General features: G+C 40.5%; 1 protein-coding gene across 6 annotated transcripts in view; it reads right to left on the reverse strand.

Moving 5' to 3' along the window:
- Window positions 1–702: 702 nt before the first annotated feature.
- The window catches only part of LOC129718421 (uncharacterized), a 29,664-nt gene continuing 9,058 nt past the window's right edge, over window positions 703–21,308 (reverse strand). For all 6 annotated transcript variants that reach the window (XM_055669196.1, XM_055669195.1, XM_055669194.1 and 3 more), the window contains exons 3-5: window positions 2,822–2,950; window positions 2,448–2,700; window positions 703–2,079 (exon numbers count right to left, since the gene is read on the reverse strand). In XM_055669196.1, the coding sequence (XP_055525171.1) occupies window positions 1,316–2,079; window positions 2,448–2,700; window positions 2,822–2,950 (1,146 nt within the window). In that variant the 3' untranslated portion in view covers window positions 703–1,315. The remainder of the gene's footprint in view (window positions 2,080–2,447; window positions 2,701–2,821; window positions 2,951–21,308) is intronic.

A 21,308-nucleotide genomic window follows, 5' to 3' on the forward strand; every position in this document is an offset into this window, starting at 1 on the left:
CCACATAATTGTAGCTGACCCATAACTGTGGAGGCACTGTACTTACGTGCTTGCAGTTGAATGAAGTAAATCCATACACTTCCAAGTAACCCAGCTTCAAGGAACATCCGTTTTTAGCTTTCAGTCACATGACTGAATTATAATTAGATTCACAAGAAGTTAAAGTGTTCAAAGGCAGGATTTTCTTTCAAGTATCAGTTTTAATTGACCTTCCAGTTGGTCTCGAGGTACGATGCTGGCCTAACAAGCCAGTCGTCGTAGGTTCGAGTCTCGGCTCGGGAGAGACTGTTAGTGTCAGTAGGATCGTAGCGCTAGCCCCGCAATTGTCCTGTACATCAAACAGTTGGCTGCGAAGTCTGTGTATAATAAACAGAAGGTCAAGTTCCGAATCGGAATATAGCACCAAGGCTTTGCTTTGCTTATCAGTTTTTATTACAGTCTAACAGTAAATCTTTTAAATGATTGAGTAATAAGATTATCGAAAACTTTTCAAACAGGTTCTGTCCTGAGGACATCAAGTTGGTTTAGGCTGATGAAAGCAAACATTAGTTGGCTCACTTTGCGTAAAAATGCTGGCCGAGAAGCTATTTTTAAGATCTTGTGAATCTATTTTAGCATAGCTGCACACTTAGATTTTATTGCCGAGAACTTAACAGCTGATCAATTCAGCGAAATGTTCTACAAGTTTTCGGCAGAATTTTTAAGAACTTCTGCAAACTGCTGGTTTACGATAGATTGATATATTTGCTGAATGTTCGTCGAAATATATTGCTGACATTTGTTAAAAATTTCGCCGAGCTCCATCAGCTGTTGGGAAGTTTGCCGAGATAAATTGAGTGTGTGGAAAGATTTTCGGCACGTTGCTTTTTAGTCTGTTAAACATTCGTCAAACTGGAGATGATGAAACTCAGTTAGAATTTTGACTTTCACATAGATTGCTATAATGTTCTTGAAAAAAAGTTAAAACCATTTAGTAAAATAGTCCAGTGTAATTTTTGTTTTAAGTATTACGAATTATTAACTATATTAACCCATTTAATTTTTTTAAAAGTGATTTGCTGATATCACATTCCAGTTACTGTAGTTCCATGGTAGCTCGTCATCTTAGTGCTCCAATAGCTGGGTACTCCTACATGTTCTGGCCTGCGGTTCAATTTGGTGAGCCCACGTTACAGCTGCGAATGTTACCGAACAGAAGGTCAAGTCCAATTGAGGGACGCAGCATCGAGGCTTTTGAAAAGGCGAAACCAACTTTCCTCAATCGGACGGCCAGCTGCCCGCAACCATGTTCAGTATGTTAGTCTACCGTTGATTGTCAATTTACATTAATGGTCACTCTCATGCCTTTCGCCCCACTAGGCATGCGGACGAATTGCTTTGATTTGAGAACCTCTTTACAGTTTTGCAACAGTGAAACCGGTCGCCCGCTCCATCTGACCGTGCCTGATTCGTCGACGATGCTAACGTGAAATCGGTTCAGCTCGTCCGATGGGCCGAGATACCACAGCCAGTAAAGCGTCTGGCTAATGGCTTCAATGCATCGGAATCGCGCCAGGAAGAAAATATTATCCCTGGATATCGACAGTGAACTACTGCCAGTGGCCAGGCTGACCGTTTTGTGGATACCATTTGTGCGATTGCCGAGCGTCGGTTCCGGACAAGGTAAACCGTTGTAATTTTCACCCATCACGCATTCTGTCGCACTACAAACCAACACTAGGGCAATACAGGTGATACAGGACTCACTGAAGTTGATGCCAAGCGTGTCACCGGGGGCTGCGTAGTGCTGGACAACACTCGTTTGATGTGATTTCTGTAAATGAATGAATATTTCATGTTGGTTTTTCATTTTATCACACGGTTGACCAGATGGGCAGCAGTACTGAGGTAAAACTGCGGATGGCACAAATTTCGTGAAACGGTGTGTCATCGCTGCCAGGGCACTAGCGGAAGGAGAATTATTTGCTTTCAATTTCGTCGATTGTTTGCAGTGCCGATGGTCACGGGGTAGCAACGGTAAACGGGTGCTAATTTGCTGTAAATTAGATGATTTTTGGCCGGCTGCTCGTTTTGCTCCTTCTGAAATTAAAAGTAGGCAAATAGTTGATGTAAATACTTTTAGCGAATGTTATTTGCTGTTGGAGCTTTGATGATAACGTAGTCGGGGAAGGCGGAGGGTTCAAAATTCTCCCCAAAAAGGAAATGCAATTTATTCAAACTATGAAATTTGAAAGGACAATCCAAACAATTGAGTTGTTATACCGCCAACAGTTGTAAATGATTGAAAATCTTCAAAACGCTATGAACAGGAGAAAACAAACATCCAGGAACTACTTAGAACTGCTGGAAACAGTACTTAAACACGAGATTCATAGTTTTGCCTTTCAAAAATTCATCTGACACAAAATATGTTAATGCAAAGAAAAAAAAAAAGAATGGCGACTCACCGTCATCATGTCCGATCGTTTGAACCAGAAAGCTGAACAACTTATCCGCCACGATGCAACGGCCGCGTCCCAGCACAACCCGACAAATGGGACACTTGGAGCTCTTGGCCCGACATCCGGAGCATATCACATGACCATGGCAACACTGCCACGAGGGGGGACGTATAATCTCCAAGCAGACCGGACATTCCAGCAGTCCAGCGATGCTCTGGAGGCAGCTCGCGAAACGTGATAATGACTGCGGGTTAAGTTTCTTGGTTTATGAAATGAAACAAAAGAGTAGTTAGTTAGCCTGTCATTTTCTTTGTGTGAATGTATTACACTAGAGTATTTTTTTACGCGGGTTACTACACGATTATCGGCCGCTTACTTACATTTTTCTCAAAACCGGAGTTCCATAGCAGCAAACTGATGCCAGGTTTGGTGCTTTGATAATGTTTTCCTTGTTTCACCAACTTTGCAATATCTACAATCTTCAGTCCCAGTAAGTCTTCTCCGTTCACCTGCAAATGGGGCATTCATTGAAATTGAAAAAATTGAAGTAATCAACACGCTTGGCGTGTTTTATTCAACAAAGTGCAGGAAATTAGTTTGATTTTTCCTATGATCGGTACAAAAAGTGAGATTTCAAAAAAACTACACTCTGATTGCTCGCACGTGCTGCTAATGTCAGTGCTGACAACACTGGCGCACAGCTTGAAACACGCAGTTGAGCCAAAACTAAAATAACAAGAGGGTTGTGTGCAAAGCCACGACCGCAAGGTTGAAGTAGAATACTTTTACAAGAAAGATAACCCGGCTGCTTGCGTGTCAGTCATTTTTCTAGTAAATAAACGTTGACTAATCAGATCAATCGCCACTTTCCGCCATCGCTGGTATCCAGTGCAATGCTAGTGCTGCTGCTAAGGGAGGAAGACTGCTGTTGACGCTGTCTAGCTCTTATGAGCGGCTTCGACTGAAACAGGCTCCTATATAGGGATGAAAAACTTATCGATAGTTATCGATAGGAGAAAAAATTCATCGATAACTATCGATAGCCATATCGATCGATATTTCCCATCCTTACCCTTATACTGACAAAGAGCACATTTCAAATTGCAAGGTCTATGTTTCTGTCGACTGTGCTCTGGAAGCAATCATGTTTACGACCAATCATGTTAACGACCAATCAGATCAATCGAATTTTGCGCTTCAACAAGGATTGAACATATGCAGCGGGGGCCTAGTGTGGTTGGTACATCTCCGCCAACCACGCTCGACGCCTGGGTTCGAATCCCACCGCCGACATAGGTGTCGATGGTTGTGGGGTGGCGTGATCCACTCACAACCAACCCAACTGGTCTAGATTCAATCCTAGCCGACACCGGGAGATTTTCTGAGGCGAAAAATCTCTGGGATCACGCCTTCCATCGCATGAGGAAGTAAAGCCGTTGGCGCCGGTCCGTTAATAAACGGGTCGTGAGTTAGGGACCTGGGTGTGGAGTCGCCTCCCTGGGCGTCGGTAATTGGCCACAACAGTGGCGGAAATAGACCGACGGAAAATAAGCGAGAATAAATAAAAAAAAAAGGATTGAACATTTTCAATAATATAGTGAGTTGCTTGTTTAAATTTTGATTATGCGAAAAATTGATTTTTATGCAGATAATGAAAGTTTCGGCTGTCGTGTTCATGACTGAACGAAAAGATAATTCACTACGTTCTGAGACACGGAGATAAAGTAAAATTTATAACTTTTACAAATTGAAAAATGTGAATTACCTCATTAGAAAATATTAACTCTTCAATCAAGTTTTTATTTCATCCTGAAAAGGATAATTTGTTGTTCATTTCAGTATCGGATAAGATGCCGATCACATCTTTGCGTTATCACTGACAGTGCGAACAAAGTATTCCTTGTGATAAAATAAACAGTGAAAAACTGATTCAACACTCAAAACTAGACGGCTCACGTGCATTAGATTTATTTATTTATTTATTTACTATTACCAACAGACATAAAATAAATTGTCCTAATGGCTACGTGTTGTCAAAATGAGTCAACTTTCATTAAATGCATTTACTTGTGCCCACTATCGCACATGAGACTGCATTTCACTAAAGTGCATTACTGCATCAGCCGCTATCGATGCTGAGATCCGCTGCAACTAGTGCGCTATCCATTGCTACGTCACAGTTGTGGCCGCTTTCCGCCATCGCTGGTATACACTGCACTGTTAGTGCTGCTGCTAAGGGAGGGCGACTGCTGTTGTCGCTGTCTAGAACTATCATGAGCGGATTCGGCTGCAGCAGGCTCTTATATAGGCCAAATGGCATGTTTTAAATTGCAAGGTATATGATTCTGTCGACCGTGCTTGGGAAGCAATCATGTTAACGACCAATCAGAGGTCGAATTTTTCGTTTTGAGAAGGCTTGACTATTTTCAATAGTAGAATAGTGTGAATACTAAAATTACAATTATCTTCTTTTGGGAAGAATCTTAGAGAATTTTCTAATCTATTGCTGCAAGATTCAAGGAAATCCATCGAATACTAACCGATTTATTATCATTTGATATTGGACATATTTTTCACTTTTTTCGGTTTTAGATTCTCATTTCACATCCCTATGTAGCCGAACTTCCTGAGAGAAGTATTCTACTTCAAAAAAAGCAAAAACTGTGATTTCGGAAGTCACCTTCTGTTTGAGGCGAATTTCAGCCTGTTTCAACCAATTGTGAGTGTAAAAATGTAGGCTAGTAACAGGACCTGTCAAGTGACGCTTTGTTGAGAAAAAGGTGCTGTCGGAAGAAGCCCGTCGTAAATTGATTTTCAATTTTTGTGAGCGAAATAAAGAAAAATTTAAAAGTAAAGTGTTCCACTATTTTAAAGATCTTGGATATAAAAAAAATATATACATTATTGTCAAACTCTTCGAGAATGGAAATACCTTCAAAAGAAAATCTGGTTCTGGACGAAAACACACTTTGCAAGAGAGCAAAGAGTTCGGCGAAATCATATCGCTGGGCAATAAATATCAAATTGATCCAGAAACGGTGAATGAGTATTAGGGTGGGACAAAGTGATTGATTTTCCAGAACCAAGTTTTGACGTAGGACTACGTCTTTGTTTTCTATACTAGATTACACTTTGTGAAAATGAAAATGAAACTGGCAAATGTTGCGTCAGATTTCAAACGGTTATAGCAAGCGAACGACTTAATGCATCTTAGTCATTTATATCTCGGTGGATAGATAAAATGTGTAACAATTTTTGATATTATGTTCAACATTGTTGCTTTACAGCCTAATGGTGGAAAAAGGTGAAAAGTTCCAAGGTCAAGCTTTCCCATACATTTCCCTTGTTCTTGGCTTGCTTCCCAAGCACAGATAACAATAACATGGACGAAATAAATTCCACTGCCTACATATTTTGACTCAACAAAGTGTTTTGGTTTGTTTGTCTTTGCCTCAGCTGCGTGGCCACGCCTTAATGGTAGAAATCTACGCTGAACTCGATACAAAAGACTGCGTGTGGAAAATTCAGCTTCAGTTTAGTTTGTTCCACAATAGCGAGTGCGGTGCAGCTGTTAAAGGTTCGCGACATTGAGAAACGAGAGCTGCATACGAGTCAACTTCCAGGCACCGCGGAGCATGTTACCTGTATTCTGCACACGGCAGCAACAGTTACCATCGTACGCTGCAGAATATTTTGCTGGCACAGCGGCTGGAGGGCACAGCGGGGAGCAAATTTTATACGCGGCCAACAAAATAATCGATGCTACCGGTGGTGTAGCATACATTTCGAGTTGAAGATTATGAAATCGGTTCTTTTCAGAACTATAAGATGATGAAGAGAAGAGTTATGAGAATTTTCACAACTACTACTAGTGTGAAATGTCCATCTATTCTAAATAATTTTTACAATAACGACCAGGACGCACCAAAGATAAACGGTAGTGTTGCCTATGAATAGTTTATCACAACAAGACATAACCCTCATTTCAAGAATTTTCACTGCTAAATTGAGTGATTTTCCGGTTTAATTGTATGTTTGTGCCCATTCGAACACCGTTATCAGTCAAACATAAGAAACGAAAATTAGTTAATCTAAGAACCAGAGTGATTTTCGCATCGGGAAAGCAAAAACTTTCTTTTGATGCTTATGAAAATCACTCAGTAGTATTGAAGATGTATTGGTTTGTTTCTCTTTCTTTCTATAAGCTACGTGGCCACGCCTTAATGGTAAAAATCTACGCTGAACTCGATACAAAAGACTGCGGGTGGAAAATTCAGCTTCAGTTTAATTTGTTACACAATAGCGAGTGCAGTGCAGCTGTTAAAGGTACGCGACATTGAGAAACGAGAGCTGCATACGAGTCAACTTCCAGGTACTGCGGAACATGTTACACCTTTATTTTGCATACGGCAGCAACAGTTACCATCGTACGCTGCAGAATATTTAGCTGGCACAGCTACTGGAGGGCACAGCGGAGAGCAAACTTTATTATGCGCGGTCAAGGAAAATATTCATGGTGCGATTATCAGCGTTCTGTAACACGAATTTCTTACTGAATATTATGGAATGGGTTCTTTTCAGAACTATAGATGCTTGAAGATAAGAGTTATGAGAATTTCCGCAACTACTACTAGTGTAAAATTTTCATGTATTCATGCATCGTTAGTTTTAAAATAACGACTATTAAAAATAAACGGTAGTGTTGCCAATGAACAGTTTAGCGCAGCATATAATATCGTCAGTTGAATTCAATACTGCCACAACTAAAAATTCATAGTTTCGAGAAAAATGCGTTTGAAAATTTGCGCCGAAAATTTCTTTTTTCATTTTCGTGAAAAAATTTCAATTTCAGGATTTCCTATTTAAATTGAACTTGTTCGGGTCTATGATGTGCATGTAATAAGCAAATGATAAGAGTTGGAACCTCATTTTTCCGTCTTTTTAGGGATATTTTAGCTTTGTGCAATAAAAGCACATCTATATTGTGAATTTTGAAACGGGTCTTTGTGAGATGAAATTTTATAGTATTTGGCATCGTTTGCCATCAATAACTCATAACTGAAAAATTTTGAGTTGTGCCAGTGTTGAATTCAACTGACGATATATATTTAGTCCTACGTCACCATTTCATACAATCCCTAGGGCTGTATACCTTGTAGTATTTTTGGTTCCCTTTGGGGCCCCAAACAGCCATAAACTTACCGAAAGTAGATTGGTTTTGTCTCCGCTTGGTGCATTTTGCATTTCAAATTTGTATGAAAATTTATATGGGAAAACCTACTTTTTCGCATTTACCTTTCTAGAGAGCTCAATAATAATCTAATAATGCACTACATTATGTAAAAGTATAGTAAAGGGTGATTTTTTTGCTATTTGGCTTTTCGTGTATTCAGATTTGACAGTTCACGCGGGAATTCTGACAGCTGTCAAAGTCTAATGTACTCAGTTTGGTTTGCCATTTCACCATGAACAGACTTACGCCTGAACAACGCTTACAAATAATCGAACTTTATTACCAAAATTCGTCCTCTGTGAAAAATGTTTTTTCGCGCAAAATTGTGTTCAGTGACGAAGCTCATTTCTGGTTAAATGGGTATGTTAATAAGCGAAATTCCCGCATTTGGATCGAAGAGCAACCAGAGCCAATACAAGAATCGTCAATGTACCCAGAAAAATGCACGGCTTGGTGTGGTTTACACGCTGGAGGCATCATTGGTCCGTACCTCTTCAAAGATGATCAAAATCGCAAAGTTACGGTCAATGGCGCTCGTTATCGCGCGATGATTTCTGATTTTTTTTTCGCCGGAAATGAAAGAGCTGGGTCTTGTTGACATGTGGTTTCAGCAAGACGGAGCAACGTGCTACACATCGCGCGAATCAGTTCGGTGAGCAATTCATCTCACGAAATGGACCGGTGAATTGGGCGCCTAGATCATGCGATTTAACACCGCTAGATTATTTTTTGTGGGGCTACGTTAAGTCTCTCGTCTATGCGGATAAACCAACAACAATTCCAGCCTTGGAAGACAACATTACACGCGTTATTCGCGAGATACCAGCCGAAATGCTCGAAAAGGTGACCCAAAATTGGACGTTTCGTTTCGGACCGTTTAAAACGTAGCAGTGGCCAACATTTGAATGAAATTATTTTTAAAAAGTAAATGGCACAAACTAATTTATCGGCTCAAATAAAGATTTCATACAGTTTTGTAATTTTTATGCGTTTTTTTTTAGAAAAACCAAATTCTTAAAACCTTTATATTTTGCTCCATTTTGCAATATTTCTGTGATTTTCCTTCTTAAACCCATATAATCACAATCGCCGCTCAATTTACAAAATAGACTCATCCTATGTAAGAAATCCTGATAATCGAATGGTGATGATTACATTCTAACCGTATTAGCGTTATACACGGTGCGGCGGAAAAAATGCCGGAATTTATTTGGTTATCTGTCCAACAAACTCCATTTTTAGTGGGGACGCCTTTCGGAGTAGTCCTCTGGCATCGACCGCTCTGTGCGCGCTTCGTTAGACTTTAGGGTGTCCATACTAGGATGAGATGTTTGGCAGGTGTAATATATATCAGTTTATTCTCCGAAGCTTTAGACATTGGACAAGCTCATGTTTCAGCAGAAAATTCAACGTAGATGAATGTTATATGGATTTTAATATAAAAATTACAAAAAAATGGTGAACTGTGGTAAATTTTATCACTTACAGGACCTGAGTCTAAATGAAACTATCACCATTCGATTCCCTGGAGCTTTTTACATATACGTTCACTATTGAACAATAAGCTAAATGGCGTTTGGTGTTATACGCGGTTCAGCACAAAAATGACCATTTTTTTATTAAAAATGCTTTATTTCAGGTTGCCAGCTCAGCGGCGTTTATTTAGTGGGAATTCAGGTTAAATTTTTCCCAGCGTGCAGTGGTTCAAAAGTTAGCACTATATGACAGAAAATGACGATTTTTGAAACCAGTCTTACTCACAAAAAGTTACTCAAAACTGATTGAAAAATTGACTTTTTTCGGTTGGCGATAGAAAAATAACTGAGACAAATATTTTAATTTGTGTGGTCCCCGTGGTTCTGTGGTTAGCGATGTCGGTCGGTTAGCTCTCCCACACGGTTGTGATATCGGGTTCGATTCCCGATCGAGTCGAGGATCTTTTCGAGCTGGAAATTTTCTCGACTCAGCACTGGGGCACGGTGTATCGTTGTACTTATCCTACACATGCAAAATGTGCCAAAAACAATATCGATAACGAATTCTCTCAACTAATGTAGTTGATCGAGACCGCTATTAGCCCCAAGGCTAAGCGTGCGATATTGTAGATAATTGAATTTGATAAATGTTCCAAAGAAAGCAATCATGTTAGCTTTCTCGCAAAAAAAATGTTACGTCCTAGCAGTTTCGACAGTTAACTGGAATATTCGCCATGGCGGACGAAAACATGCGTGTAGGCACGTTTTCTAATTCTTTCATCGTTTTATTTATCATTTCCTCCTTAGTTTTCGCGACAAAATTGTTGGAGTAGGACTTAAGCTTTAGGTTTGGCCAGAAATCCTCGATGGGACGCAACTTGGGGACGTTGGGCGGGTTCGCCAACTTGGGTACTACGTCGATATTCAACCGCTCCTATAGGATTTCAGGCGGACAAAAATCGGAAAAGTGACTGTCGCCGATCTATTTCTCTATATATTTTTTTATAGAAAGTAGACACTCTAACTAAGAAAATTTCCAAAATTTAAGACTGTAGCAGGTACTTTACCTAAGATATCGAGTTATAAACCTAGCCTCTCACCTAGCGGTGAGACCCAGCCTTTCTCATTCGAACTTATTATTTGTTAAAATAAAATTACACCAACACTTAAAAGCCCTCACAAGTACCTATCTCACACCTCCACGAGTCATATGATTACACTAGACTGCCGGTTGAAACATGGATACAACTGGTTGGTGTTGCCTGGGCAATGTTGTCATCCGACAACAGCTAAGTGAGAAGGTGCGACGCGATCATTGGCGCGTTAACCATATTCCGGCGGTGGAGGAAATGCTTCGCCAACCCGAGCGTCTGTTCACCAAGATGGTGCGGCTCAAAATAGCGTCTGATCTCCATGTTAGGAGCGGCTGATCAACGTCCTGGTGGCAGCGTGGGACTCTAAACAGAGCTGACATGATGGTCCCCCAACGAGACAGGGGGTTGGGGAAGGCCCAACGAGCCGCCTCGGAAAACAACATGTCACAAACAACGTAAGAGATAATACGGATCGGAACAATCGGCATGGACCTAGGCAACGAAATAAGGACTACGATTGGAAACTTGAGACATGGAACTGCAAATCGCTCTGCTTTCCAGGATGCGACAGGATAATCTATGACGAGCTACATCCACGCAACTTCGCAGTCGTAGCGCTGCAGGAACTTTGTTGGACAGGACAGAAGGCATGGAAAAGCGGGCACCGGGCGGCTTCTTTCTACCAGAGTTGTGGTACCACCAGCAAGCTGGGAACCGGCTTCATAGTACTGAGTAAGATGCGCCAACGCGTGATAGGGTGGCAGCCGATCAACTCAAGGATGTGCAAGTTGAGGATAAAGGGCCGGTTCTTCAACTACAGCATCATCAACGTGCACTGCCCACATGAAAGAAGACCTGACGACGAGAAGGTAACGTTCTACGCACAGCTGGAGCAGGTCTACGATAGCTGCCCGCGACGGGACGTGAAAATCGTCATTGGGGACATGAATGCTAAGGTAGGCCGGGAGGCAATGTACAGACCGGTAATCGGACCAGATAGCCTGCATGCCGTGTCTAATGATAACGGCCATCGGTGCGTAAACTTTGCGGCCTCCCGTGGTATGGTAGTCCGAAGTACCTTCTTCCCCCGCAAAGGTATCCAAAAATCCACCTGGAGATCACCCGACCAACAGACAGAGAACCAAATCGACTACGTTTTAATCGACGGCAGGTTTTTCTCCGACATCATCAACGTTCACACCTACCGCAGTGCGAATATAGATTCGGACCACTACCTAGTAGCTGTGTGCATGCGCTCAAAACTATCGACGGTGTATAACACCTGCCGAAGTCGAACGCCGCGACCAAATATTGAGCAACTGCGGGACGCCGAAGCTGCACAGGAATACGCGCAGCAGCTGGAGGCAGTGCTACCTACGGAAGAGCAGCTTGGCGCAGCTACCCTTGAAGATGTCTGGAAGAGCATCGGATCCGCCAGAGGTAACACTGCAGTAGCGCTACTAGGTACAAGGGCCCCGAATCATAGAAATGACTGGTTTGACGGCGAATGCAAACGGTTAGTCGAGGAGAAGAATGCTGCACGGACGAGAATGCTGCAATACCGTACGAGAGCGAACGTGGAACGATACCGACAAGCACGGAACAGCCAAAACTCAGTCCTCCGAAGGAAGAAGCGCCAGCAAGAAGACCGAGATCGCGTAGCGATGGAAGAGTTGTACCAAGCTAACGACACTCGGAAGTTCTACGAGAAGCTGAACAGCTCCCGCAGAGGCTTTGTGCCGCAAGCCGATATGTGCAGGAGCTTGGACGGCAACCTCCTAACAGACGAGTGTGAGGTAATCGAAAGGTGGAGGCAGCACTTCGACGAGCATCTAAACGGCGATGCAGTAGAGCGCGAGGACGGTATGGCAATTGATCTTGGTGCACGAGCAGAAGACATCAGAATTCCAGCCCCCGATCTTCTGGAGGTGGAGGAGGAGATTGGTCGTCTGAAAAACAATAAAGCTGCTGGAGTGGACCAACTTCCCAGCGAGCTATTGAAATACGGTGGAGAAACACTGGCTAGAGCCGTGCTCTGGGTCATTGTCAAGGTTTGGGAGGAAGAACGAGTACCGGAGGAGTGGATGGAAGGTATTGGTTGTCCCATCTACAAAAAGGGCGACAAACTGGAGTGCTGCAATTACCGGGCAATCACTCTGTTGAACGCCGCCTACAAGGTACTCTCCCAAATACTTTGCCGTCGACTATCACCATTTGCGAAGCAGTTCGTGGGGCATTACCGGGCAGGATTTATGGGTGCCCGCGCCACCACGGATCAGATATTCGCGGTTCGGCAGGTTATGCAGAAATGCCGCGAATATAACGTGCCCACACATCATTTGTTCATCGATTTTAAATCGGCGTACGACGCAATCGATCGGGACAAGCTATGGCAAATTATGCACGACTACGAATTTCCGGACAAACTGACGCGGTTGGTCAAAGCGACGATGGATCGAGTGATGTGTGTAGTTCGAGTTTCGGGGGCACTCTCGAGCCCCTTCGAGACCCGAAGAGGTCTAAGGCAAGGGTATCTCTGCCTACTGTTTAACATTGCCCTGGAAGGTGTCATTAGAAGAGCGGGGATTAACACGAGTGGCACGATATTCCAAAAGTCGGTTCAACTATTTGGTTTCGCCGACGATATTGACATTGTGGCTCGGACCTTTGTGAAGATGGGGGATACGTACATCGGACTAAAGGCTGAAGCCACACGGATGGGACTGGTCATCAATGCATCGAAAACGAAGTACATGAAAGGAAGGGGTTCACGAGAGGACAGTGCTAACCTCCCACCTCGAGCTCAAATTGGTGGTGATAAAATCGAGGTGGTTGATGAGTTCGTGTACCTGGGCTCACTGGTAGCTGCCGACAACGATACCAGCAGAGAAATTCAACGGCGCATTATGGCAGGAAATCGTGCATACTTTGGTCTCCGGAGGACGCTCCGATCGTGTAGAATTCGTCGCCGCACCAAGTTAACCATCTACAAGACGCTAATCAGACCGGTAGTCCTCTACGGGCATGAGACATGGACTATGCTTGTGGAGAACCAACGCGCCCTTGCGGTCTTCGAGCGGAAGGTGTTGCGTACCATCTTCGGTGGACTGCAGATGGAAAACGGAGTGTTGAGAAAGCGAATGAACCACGAACTGCAGGAGCTGCTTGGGGAGCCATCTATCGTTCACATTTGGTTCTTGAAACCAATCCGTCAGGGACGAGACGGAGAGGTGCACAGCGAGCAAGGTGGATCGATCAGGTGGAAGACGACCTGCGGACCCTACCCAGACTGCAGAGCTGGCGAACTGCAGCCATGGACCGAGTGGAATGGAGACGACTCTTACGTACAGCGAAGGCCACGCCACGGCTTGGGACTGTTTGGTAAGTACTTAAAAAAACCTTGATAATTACTGCAGGATTTGTTATTCTATCTAAACAACAAACTTTTGGTAGCCAACAGCACAACTATACCGAACATTTAAAATATAACATTCATACACACATACATGCAAAAAACATTAAATTCTTTCAAATATATTATGCGATTTTGTTTTTGATTTGTACTCATATACTGCGTATGAATATTTAGATTGTTTATGTCAACTTTAGTCAGTAGATTTTAAATAATTTATAATTAAATATTGTTCCTTATACATTAATTTGAATGGTCTTATCAGTGAAAATGAAATTCTTTAACGCAGTTGATATTACTGATCGTATCTGAGGGGCCACCAATCAATATGGGTTCTTGAAACCTGGGTTATACCCAGTGGCCAGAATCCGACCTCTAACCCCATTTTTAATCCAGATGACCACTTCTGCTTGCCTGATAATCATAAAATCATATCATAAAATTGCCGAACTGCCTAAACTGGGTATTTCGATGGCGAAGTTGGCGACAGTTTCCGATCAACAGCCTAAAATGACCATATATCATCCAATACGATTAGGGGAAGCGGTATGATACCCTGAGGCCAGAAATCATCTTCAAACGCCATTTTAAATTACTATACAGTAGCTTCCGGTTTCTGGAAACTATTCTAAAAGGGACAAACATTACGCAATGTAAGTTTTTCAGAACTCGGGATGATGCTCAGAGGCCAGGAATCAACTTCATACTTCATTTTGACTGCGACTTCAGTTTTCTGGAAAACATCCTTCAATTGCCAAATATAATCCAATAAACTTATATCCACTTTTTGGATTTTAGAATTTTGATGAAGTATTTGAAGGATTAATTGGAGCATAGTATTTGAAATTTGATGTAATATTTGTACTGAATAAATAGTTTTTCTATCATAATGACTCCTTATTTCGAACTTTGATCGAAGTAGCTAGTTTTAAACAGCCTTTGGGTTTTGATTCTTTGTGAGTTTGAGGAACAACCTGTTCGTTTGACACCTGTTTTCTTTAAATAAGTCGTGTAATCTTTGAGAGAATAGACTTTCAATATTTTTACAATTCAACACATAATGGTTACAATAAAAGTCCGATTACACTGGTCAACACAAGTGGGGCCCCGAAGGTCAAACTAAGACAAAATGAAAAATTATAGCTTTTCCTGTGATAATTTTTTTCTTTCTAGGGCAACTTTGTGAGCTTTAGAGCAGCTTTTTTCGATTTTGTCAACCAGTGTTATAATCAAATGAAATGCGTACCAATAAAGCAACTAAACCTTTAATTTAAAACTAAGATTGTTGAAATCATTCATGCCATCTATGGCAAAACGAGTGCATTTAAGAAAGTTTTTCGAACATGTTTCTTCTCCTAACTTTCGAACTACGTGTTCAATCATCATAAAGTTCGTTATTCAGGGGTTTTGAAGACAGTCCGTTCATTTGATACCTATTTTGTTCAAATCGGTTGTGTAGTTTCTGAGATAATGGAGTTTCATAACTTTTACATTTTGATACATAGCATGAGCATGAGCATGAGCATGATTGACCGCCCGCGGTTGCTACTCCGTTATTGCCAGATCAGCTGTAATTACACAGAGATCCAGCGAATGATGCTCGGGACTAACATTCATTCTCAATGTGTAAAAACTGGTGATCTTAATCTTTATATTAGGTAATACCAGCGCCGGCCGCATCCGAATGCAGGTCAAAGAAGGAGTGTGGATAGGAATATGTTGAGGTGATACTCGCTTTATTGGAAGCCGAGAACACCTCTGCACTTCCACGAGAAATCACTGGGAGGTTGGAAAAAGGGTAGGGTTTGCAGCAGGGTTCGTTTTGGTAAATGATGCGCTGAGTTCGACTACCTGGTTCATTACTAACAAATATCGCGCCTCCGAATTCACTATATCGGCCGTGTAAGTCTTTATGGGATAATAACTTATTCTGTTTCCTGCTGTATCACCGCAATAATAAAGCGCATGCGAGGTCACGATACATGTTATCAATTTGAACTGATATTTTTGTATTTTGGTCTTCGCGAAGTCATTACACTACTACCTAAACATATAATCGATATATCGCAGTCGAGTAGACAATCTTACAAAAAATATATCTACGTTGACGCTTCGCCACTCATATTACTTCCTCTTTCTACCGGATCTATTACGCGTTGTTGATCTATCTGTAGTTAATACGATCTCAAGGAAAGTGTCGACTAAAAAACCCTATTTGATCCCGCGGAAAACACACCGGACGGATATTGAATCGCTCTTATTTTAACGTATTAATTCAGTTAGTTTAATTTGTTACTATATTAAGGAAAAATAAATGGCCGGGATAGAATCAGCTAGTTTGCTTTATAGATTCTAGCTAGTTATAAACGATCTAACAAATTTTCCGTAAATTAAATACCTATGTTGACCAGATTTTCTTGGGATAAAAACGGGACAAATGGGTTCAAAAAACGGGACACATGATAAAACTCATTACATACATACAAACAATTATTCAGTGCGTCGATGAACTTGCCCGATTTTGGAGAGTGATTTTTTTGCAATGAGTTCCTGAAATTTGTCACATGATGATCGAGGTTTTAACTAACAATTATCATGGTCTCAACTTTCAGTCGCGACTTTTTCATCAATTCACGATAGGGGATGTCCTTCCAATGGTGCGGTACTTTAGGAAGGCACAAAACGTACTCAGTAGTATTAGAAAATCCTGGCTACTTGAAAACTTATTTCAATGCAAAGCTCTATTTAAGATTTTTTCAAGGGTTATTCGAAAACGGTACAAAATGGCAAAAAGACGGGACGGTTAAAAACAGTCGAAAAAACGGTACTGTTTGGTTCAAAACAATACGTCTGGTCAGCCTATAAATACCGCTATGGAAGCTTCACGAATTCATAGTATTATCTCGTAAGTACTATGCGCGTCGTTTACACGGGTAACGCTAGTTTCTGGAAATTCGGTTAGCTCGAAAGTAAATTCGTTATCTCTGTCTGACGCAAGAAAAATCATTCCTATCTATTAAATTGAAAATTAGGCAACATTCATGCATCCAAAGCCTGGAAATTTGTTGAAAAGCGTATAAGCATCAATAACAATTCAATTTTCGTAATCTATTCGCAAAATGCCAAAGTAATCATTATTTTATTTTATTCAGCATAATTATCAAAAATTTACCTAAGAGCAAAACAATAAATTTGTCAAAAGCTAGAGAAATCATGAAACACGAAAATTGTTGCATTAACCCAAAAAAATTTTACCCATTCCCAATGCAGTGACAATGGGTTCAATGATTCATTGAAATGAACTTATAGAACTATTCTCACCCACACGCAAGTCGCAGCGCAGTATTAATTTGCGGCGTAGCGAATATGAACACCACTACCTACCAAAACACCATCTTAGTAATCAACGTCGCAGCAATTTGAAAAAAATCAGAAGATGCAGAAGAATTGGCATAGGATACTTAGCTGTTTTTTCTGTCTCGCTCTCCCTTCTTCATCACTCGCTTGATCATGTTGTTCGTACCGATGTTTGCTATAGCGTTTTTCACCCGTCTTCTCGTAAGACGTACTTGCGCTATCTTGTTCACACCTATAGCTTGAAACCACACACATAACTAGACACTAGACGTTTTTGCTTATTTGTTCTCAAGAACATTCAATCATTTCATTCACTCAGATGAGGTTCCTTTATCACAATCGTACACGGCACACACAGTTCTACTGTATTCCACTATTTTTGCTTTTTCTTTTTGTGAATAACACTGATAATTTAAAATAAAACTACAGCAAACAGAAATCGCGTACTGGTTGTTGACCGTGCTGCCAGCCTCCTCCAACTTTTACATTTTGATACATAACTGACAAAGTTACGGTCCGAGTATAATAAAATTCAATAGGGTCTTATCAGGCAACTAGACCTTTCTATTGCAACTTATTTTGTGAAAATCTGTCCATCCATCTCTGAGAAAAGTGAGTGAGTTTAAATGTCCTTGAAACACGTTTTTTTGCATAACTTTTAAACTACATGTCCAATCATAATAAAATTATTTTAAAAACGGTTCAAAAAACAAGCCCGTTCTTTCGATACCAACTTTCTCAAATCGGTTGAGTAGTTTCGAAACTAAAAATCCGATTACAATAAAATTCAATAGGGTCTTATGAGACAACTAGACCTTTCATTTGCAATTGATTCCATGGAAATCGGTCCAGCCATATCTGAGAAAATCGAGTGAGATTGGGAGAGCGTCACACACACACACATACAGAAAATGATCAGCTCGTCGAACTAAGTCGATTGATATACGAGATTCGACCCTTTGGAGCACTTTCATACCTTTGATTTTTTCAGTGACTGCTATACCATTCTAGGAGAAAGGCAAAAAGTAAAATATAAAAAAAAATTCGCTATTGAGTGATATTTTTGTAAACGTTATCATTATTATTATTATTAAACAATTACATTCATCTGACAAAGATAAGTCTTAATGAATTAAAATTATAATTAAAACTTAACCGTCACAGTCTGCGGAAAGCATCTAGGAGTCGTTGACGAAACACATTGATTGGCAAGTCGAAGTCAAATTTAAACGGTGGCAAATAACACAAATTGGATCATGACAACCATAAAGTCGATTCCGAGGATCCAAATGCAGGAAACTTCTTTGACGCAACAGCCTCTCAGGAGCATACAAATTCAGCTGTGCCAATATGGCTGGTTAGTCGTTGTGGCCAGTCAGTAATTTGGCGGCGAAAACGGCTTGTGCAATATGGTTGAATACCAAGAAGTCGGCAACGGTCCTCGTATGATGGCAGGTTCAGTGGATCTCACCATGGGAGATGAAGCGCATAGCGTACGAATTTTTTCTGTATCATTTCCATTCTGTTGGACCAGTTTGCAGGGTAAGGGGTCCATATCACAGAATTGGATTCGAGGATTGATCGCACTAAGGCACAGTAAAGTGCTTTAAAACATAACGGGTCACGAAATTCATCGGCAATCTTGAATATGAATCCCAATTGTCGGTTAGCCTTGGCGATAATATTGGTATAGTGGTTTTTGAACGTCAACTCGCTATCCAAGTGTATTCCAAGATCCTTCACGCACTGCACACGAAAAAGGTGCTGTGATGATATGGAATAGTCAAATTCGACAGGCATACGCTTTCTATTGAAAAAAAAAATTATACTGCGTTTTTCCACACTCAACGTTAACATGTTTGTTGCACACCAATTAACAAATTTATTCAGATGCTCTTGCAGCTCCAAACAATCACGCAAGCATTTTATAATTTTAAATATTTTTGTATCATCCGCATAAAATAGTCGACATTCGGGTGGTAGCAGTAGTGAAGCGTCGTTTATAAAAATGGAAAATAGTAGCGGGCCCAAGTTGCTACCTTGAGGAACTCCTGATAAATTAGAAAAACGATTCGAAACCGCCGAACCTATTTTCACACACACATTTCGATTAGTCAAGTAAGACTTAAATCAGCATACGGATTCCGATGAGACACCGAGTCGTTCTAATTTGGTAAGCAGTATTTCGTGGTCTACCCGATCATTGGCTGCTTTCAGGTCCAGGTAAATTGCGTCAGTTTAAAAACTAGCATCCATACTTTGCAAACCGCGAGAGACGAACTGCATGAGATTAGTCGCAACAGATCGTTCAGGGAAAACCCCGTGCTGTTCAGCGTCAATATAATACCTAGAGCTGGCAATTGATATGATTGCGCTTTCAGAAAAATGTGTGGTTGTGTGGTTATATGGGTAAAAAATAGGGAGATAAAGCACAAATGATCTGAAAATTTGCTAACATTCGATCGACCATTTTTGATTTGAATGAAACTTTGCATGCACACGTATTTGGCTCAGCAAACTGCGTATTTTTCATAAGTGGAGTAATTTTTGACGTGGGACACGTCTTTGTTTACTATACTGGGATGCATTCTGTAAAATTGGAAATGAAACGGGCAAATGTTGCGTCAGATTTCAAACGCTAATAACAGCATAACCACATGATGGATAACAATAACCAATATGTTGTTGGATAGATAAAATGTATAACAATTTTGTAATGTGTTAATTATCACTCTAATTTCATTGCTAAGCGGTAAAATTGATAATAATTTCAATAACAAATTTACGCGAATAATGAATCAATTACATGCGAGCATTACTAGCACAGACGACGTGAATGGACACCATCCGTTCCCTGTGATATTCCCTGTATCAATTTCGAAATAAAAATTGACAGAGTCTCCCCGTCCCAATAGGTCAATTTATTTTTGCTTCCATGAGCTTAGACTAATATGATGTCTCGAAGGTAAAAGTTTTCCTAAAAGTTTGAAACAATACCCATCCTTGAACAATCTCTAAACCTGCGTGTTAGGTACTGTAGAACCTAATAAAAACTGATGTCTTGAAAGAAAACATGCCAGTAACATTTATATTCGTATGCAATTGAGGAAAAACTACAATGCTGCTGTTGATGGTGATTGAAAGTTTATTTCATAAATATGATTGCCATGAATTACTCAACAAGAATTGTAAATTTTTGCAACGGATATTTTTTAAATTTTATCTTCGATATTCACTAAATAACCGTGACCGGATAGTATCGAAAGAGTAAATTCCTAAATATATACATTGATAGAAGAGTAAGAACCTGCGAATGCTTGTGATTTTTTAGTTTATTTAGTAAGATTCGTACAGAATCTCTTTTCATATTTCAAAATTGTTAGATGATATATTATTATTCTAAGCTTTACCATAATAAACGTATATTGCCTGTCTTCGTAATACAGCGAATGTAGTTGCAGGCAAATGAAAAAATTGTCAAGCAAAAAATAAAAATGTAATTGTGAATTTCTACGATTTTTTGCTGGAACTTGTTAGGAATTTTGTTCAAAATATTTTCTTATGTTTTCCAATTGATGAACCTTTGTAAGGGCTTCCATATTATTTTGAAAGTAATATCCATACTATAGATTTGATTTAGTTAGAGTTAAATAAGACAAAACCATTCATTATGATAACGTAAGCATTATTGGATTTGGTTTTTGAGGATATAGAGATAATTCTGACTTTGACGCATTATGAGAAATTCTTGGTGCTTCTTCAACAAGCACGATATGCTTGTGCCTTGTTAAATACATATTTTTTTGCACAAAAAAAATACTAAAGGCATAATATCGCCAAATGTGAATAATATTTCTTCGAGTGTTGTTGAATATATTCCAAAAATTGATTTCCATGGGAGGCTGAAAATAAACACATTGATTCTGTCTGCAGACTCTGTATATTTTGTAACAAAAAATCCCCTAATTACAGTGTTTAGTCCCACGTCACCATTTCATACAACCCTAGGGCTGTATACCTTGTAGTATTTAGATTCAAGAGTAATTTTCTAAAAGGATGTATGCATTTTTTCATAGGGTATAGTTTTAAAGCATTCAAAGCATTGTAGCTCAGAAACCTTTGATTGTACCAAGGGGCCATCCACATACCACGTGGACAGCTTTGGGGCGGGGAGGGGGGGTGTTGGTTAAGGTCCACGGTTCAAACAATTTTTTCAAAATTTATATGGGCAGTTGTCCACGGAGGGGGAGGGGGGTCAAATTCGTTAAAAATCTGTCCACGTGGTATGTGGATAGC

The sequence above is a fragment of the Wyeomyia smithii genome, chromosome 1 (assembly GCF_029784165.1).
Source record: "Wyeomyia smithii strain HCP4-BCI-WySm-NY-G18 chromosome 1, ASM2978416v1, whole genome shotgun sequence".
Lineage (NCBI taxonomy): Eukaryota > Metazoa > Arthropoda > Insecta > Diptera > Culicidae > Wyeomyia > Wyeomyia smithii.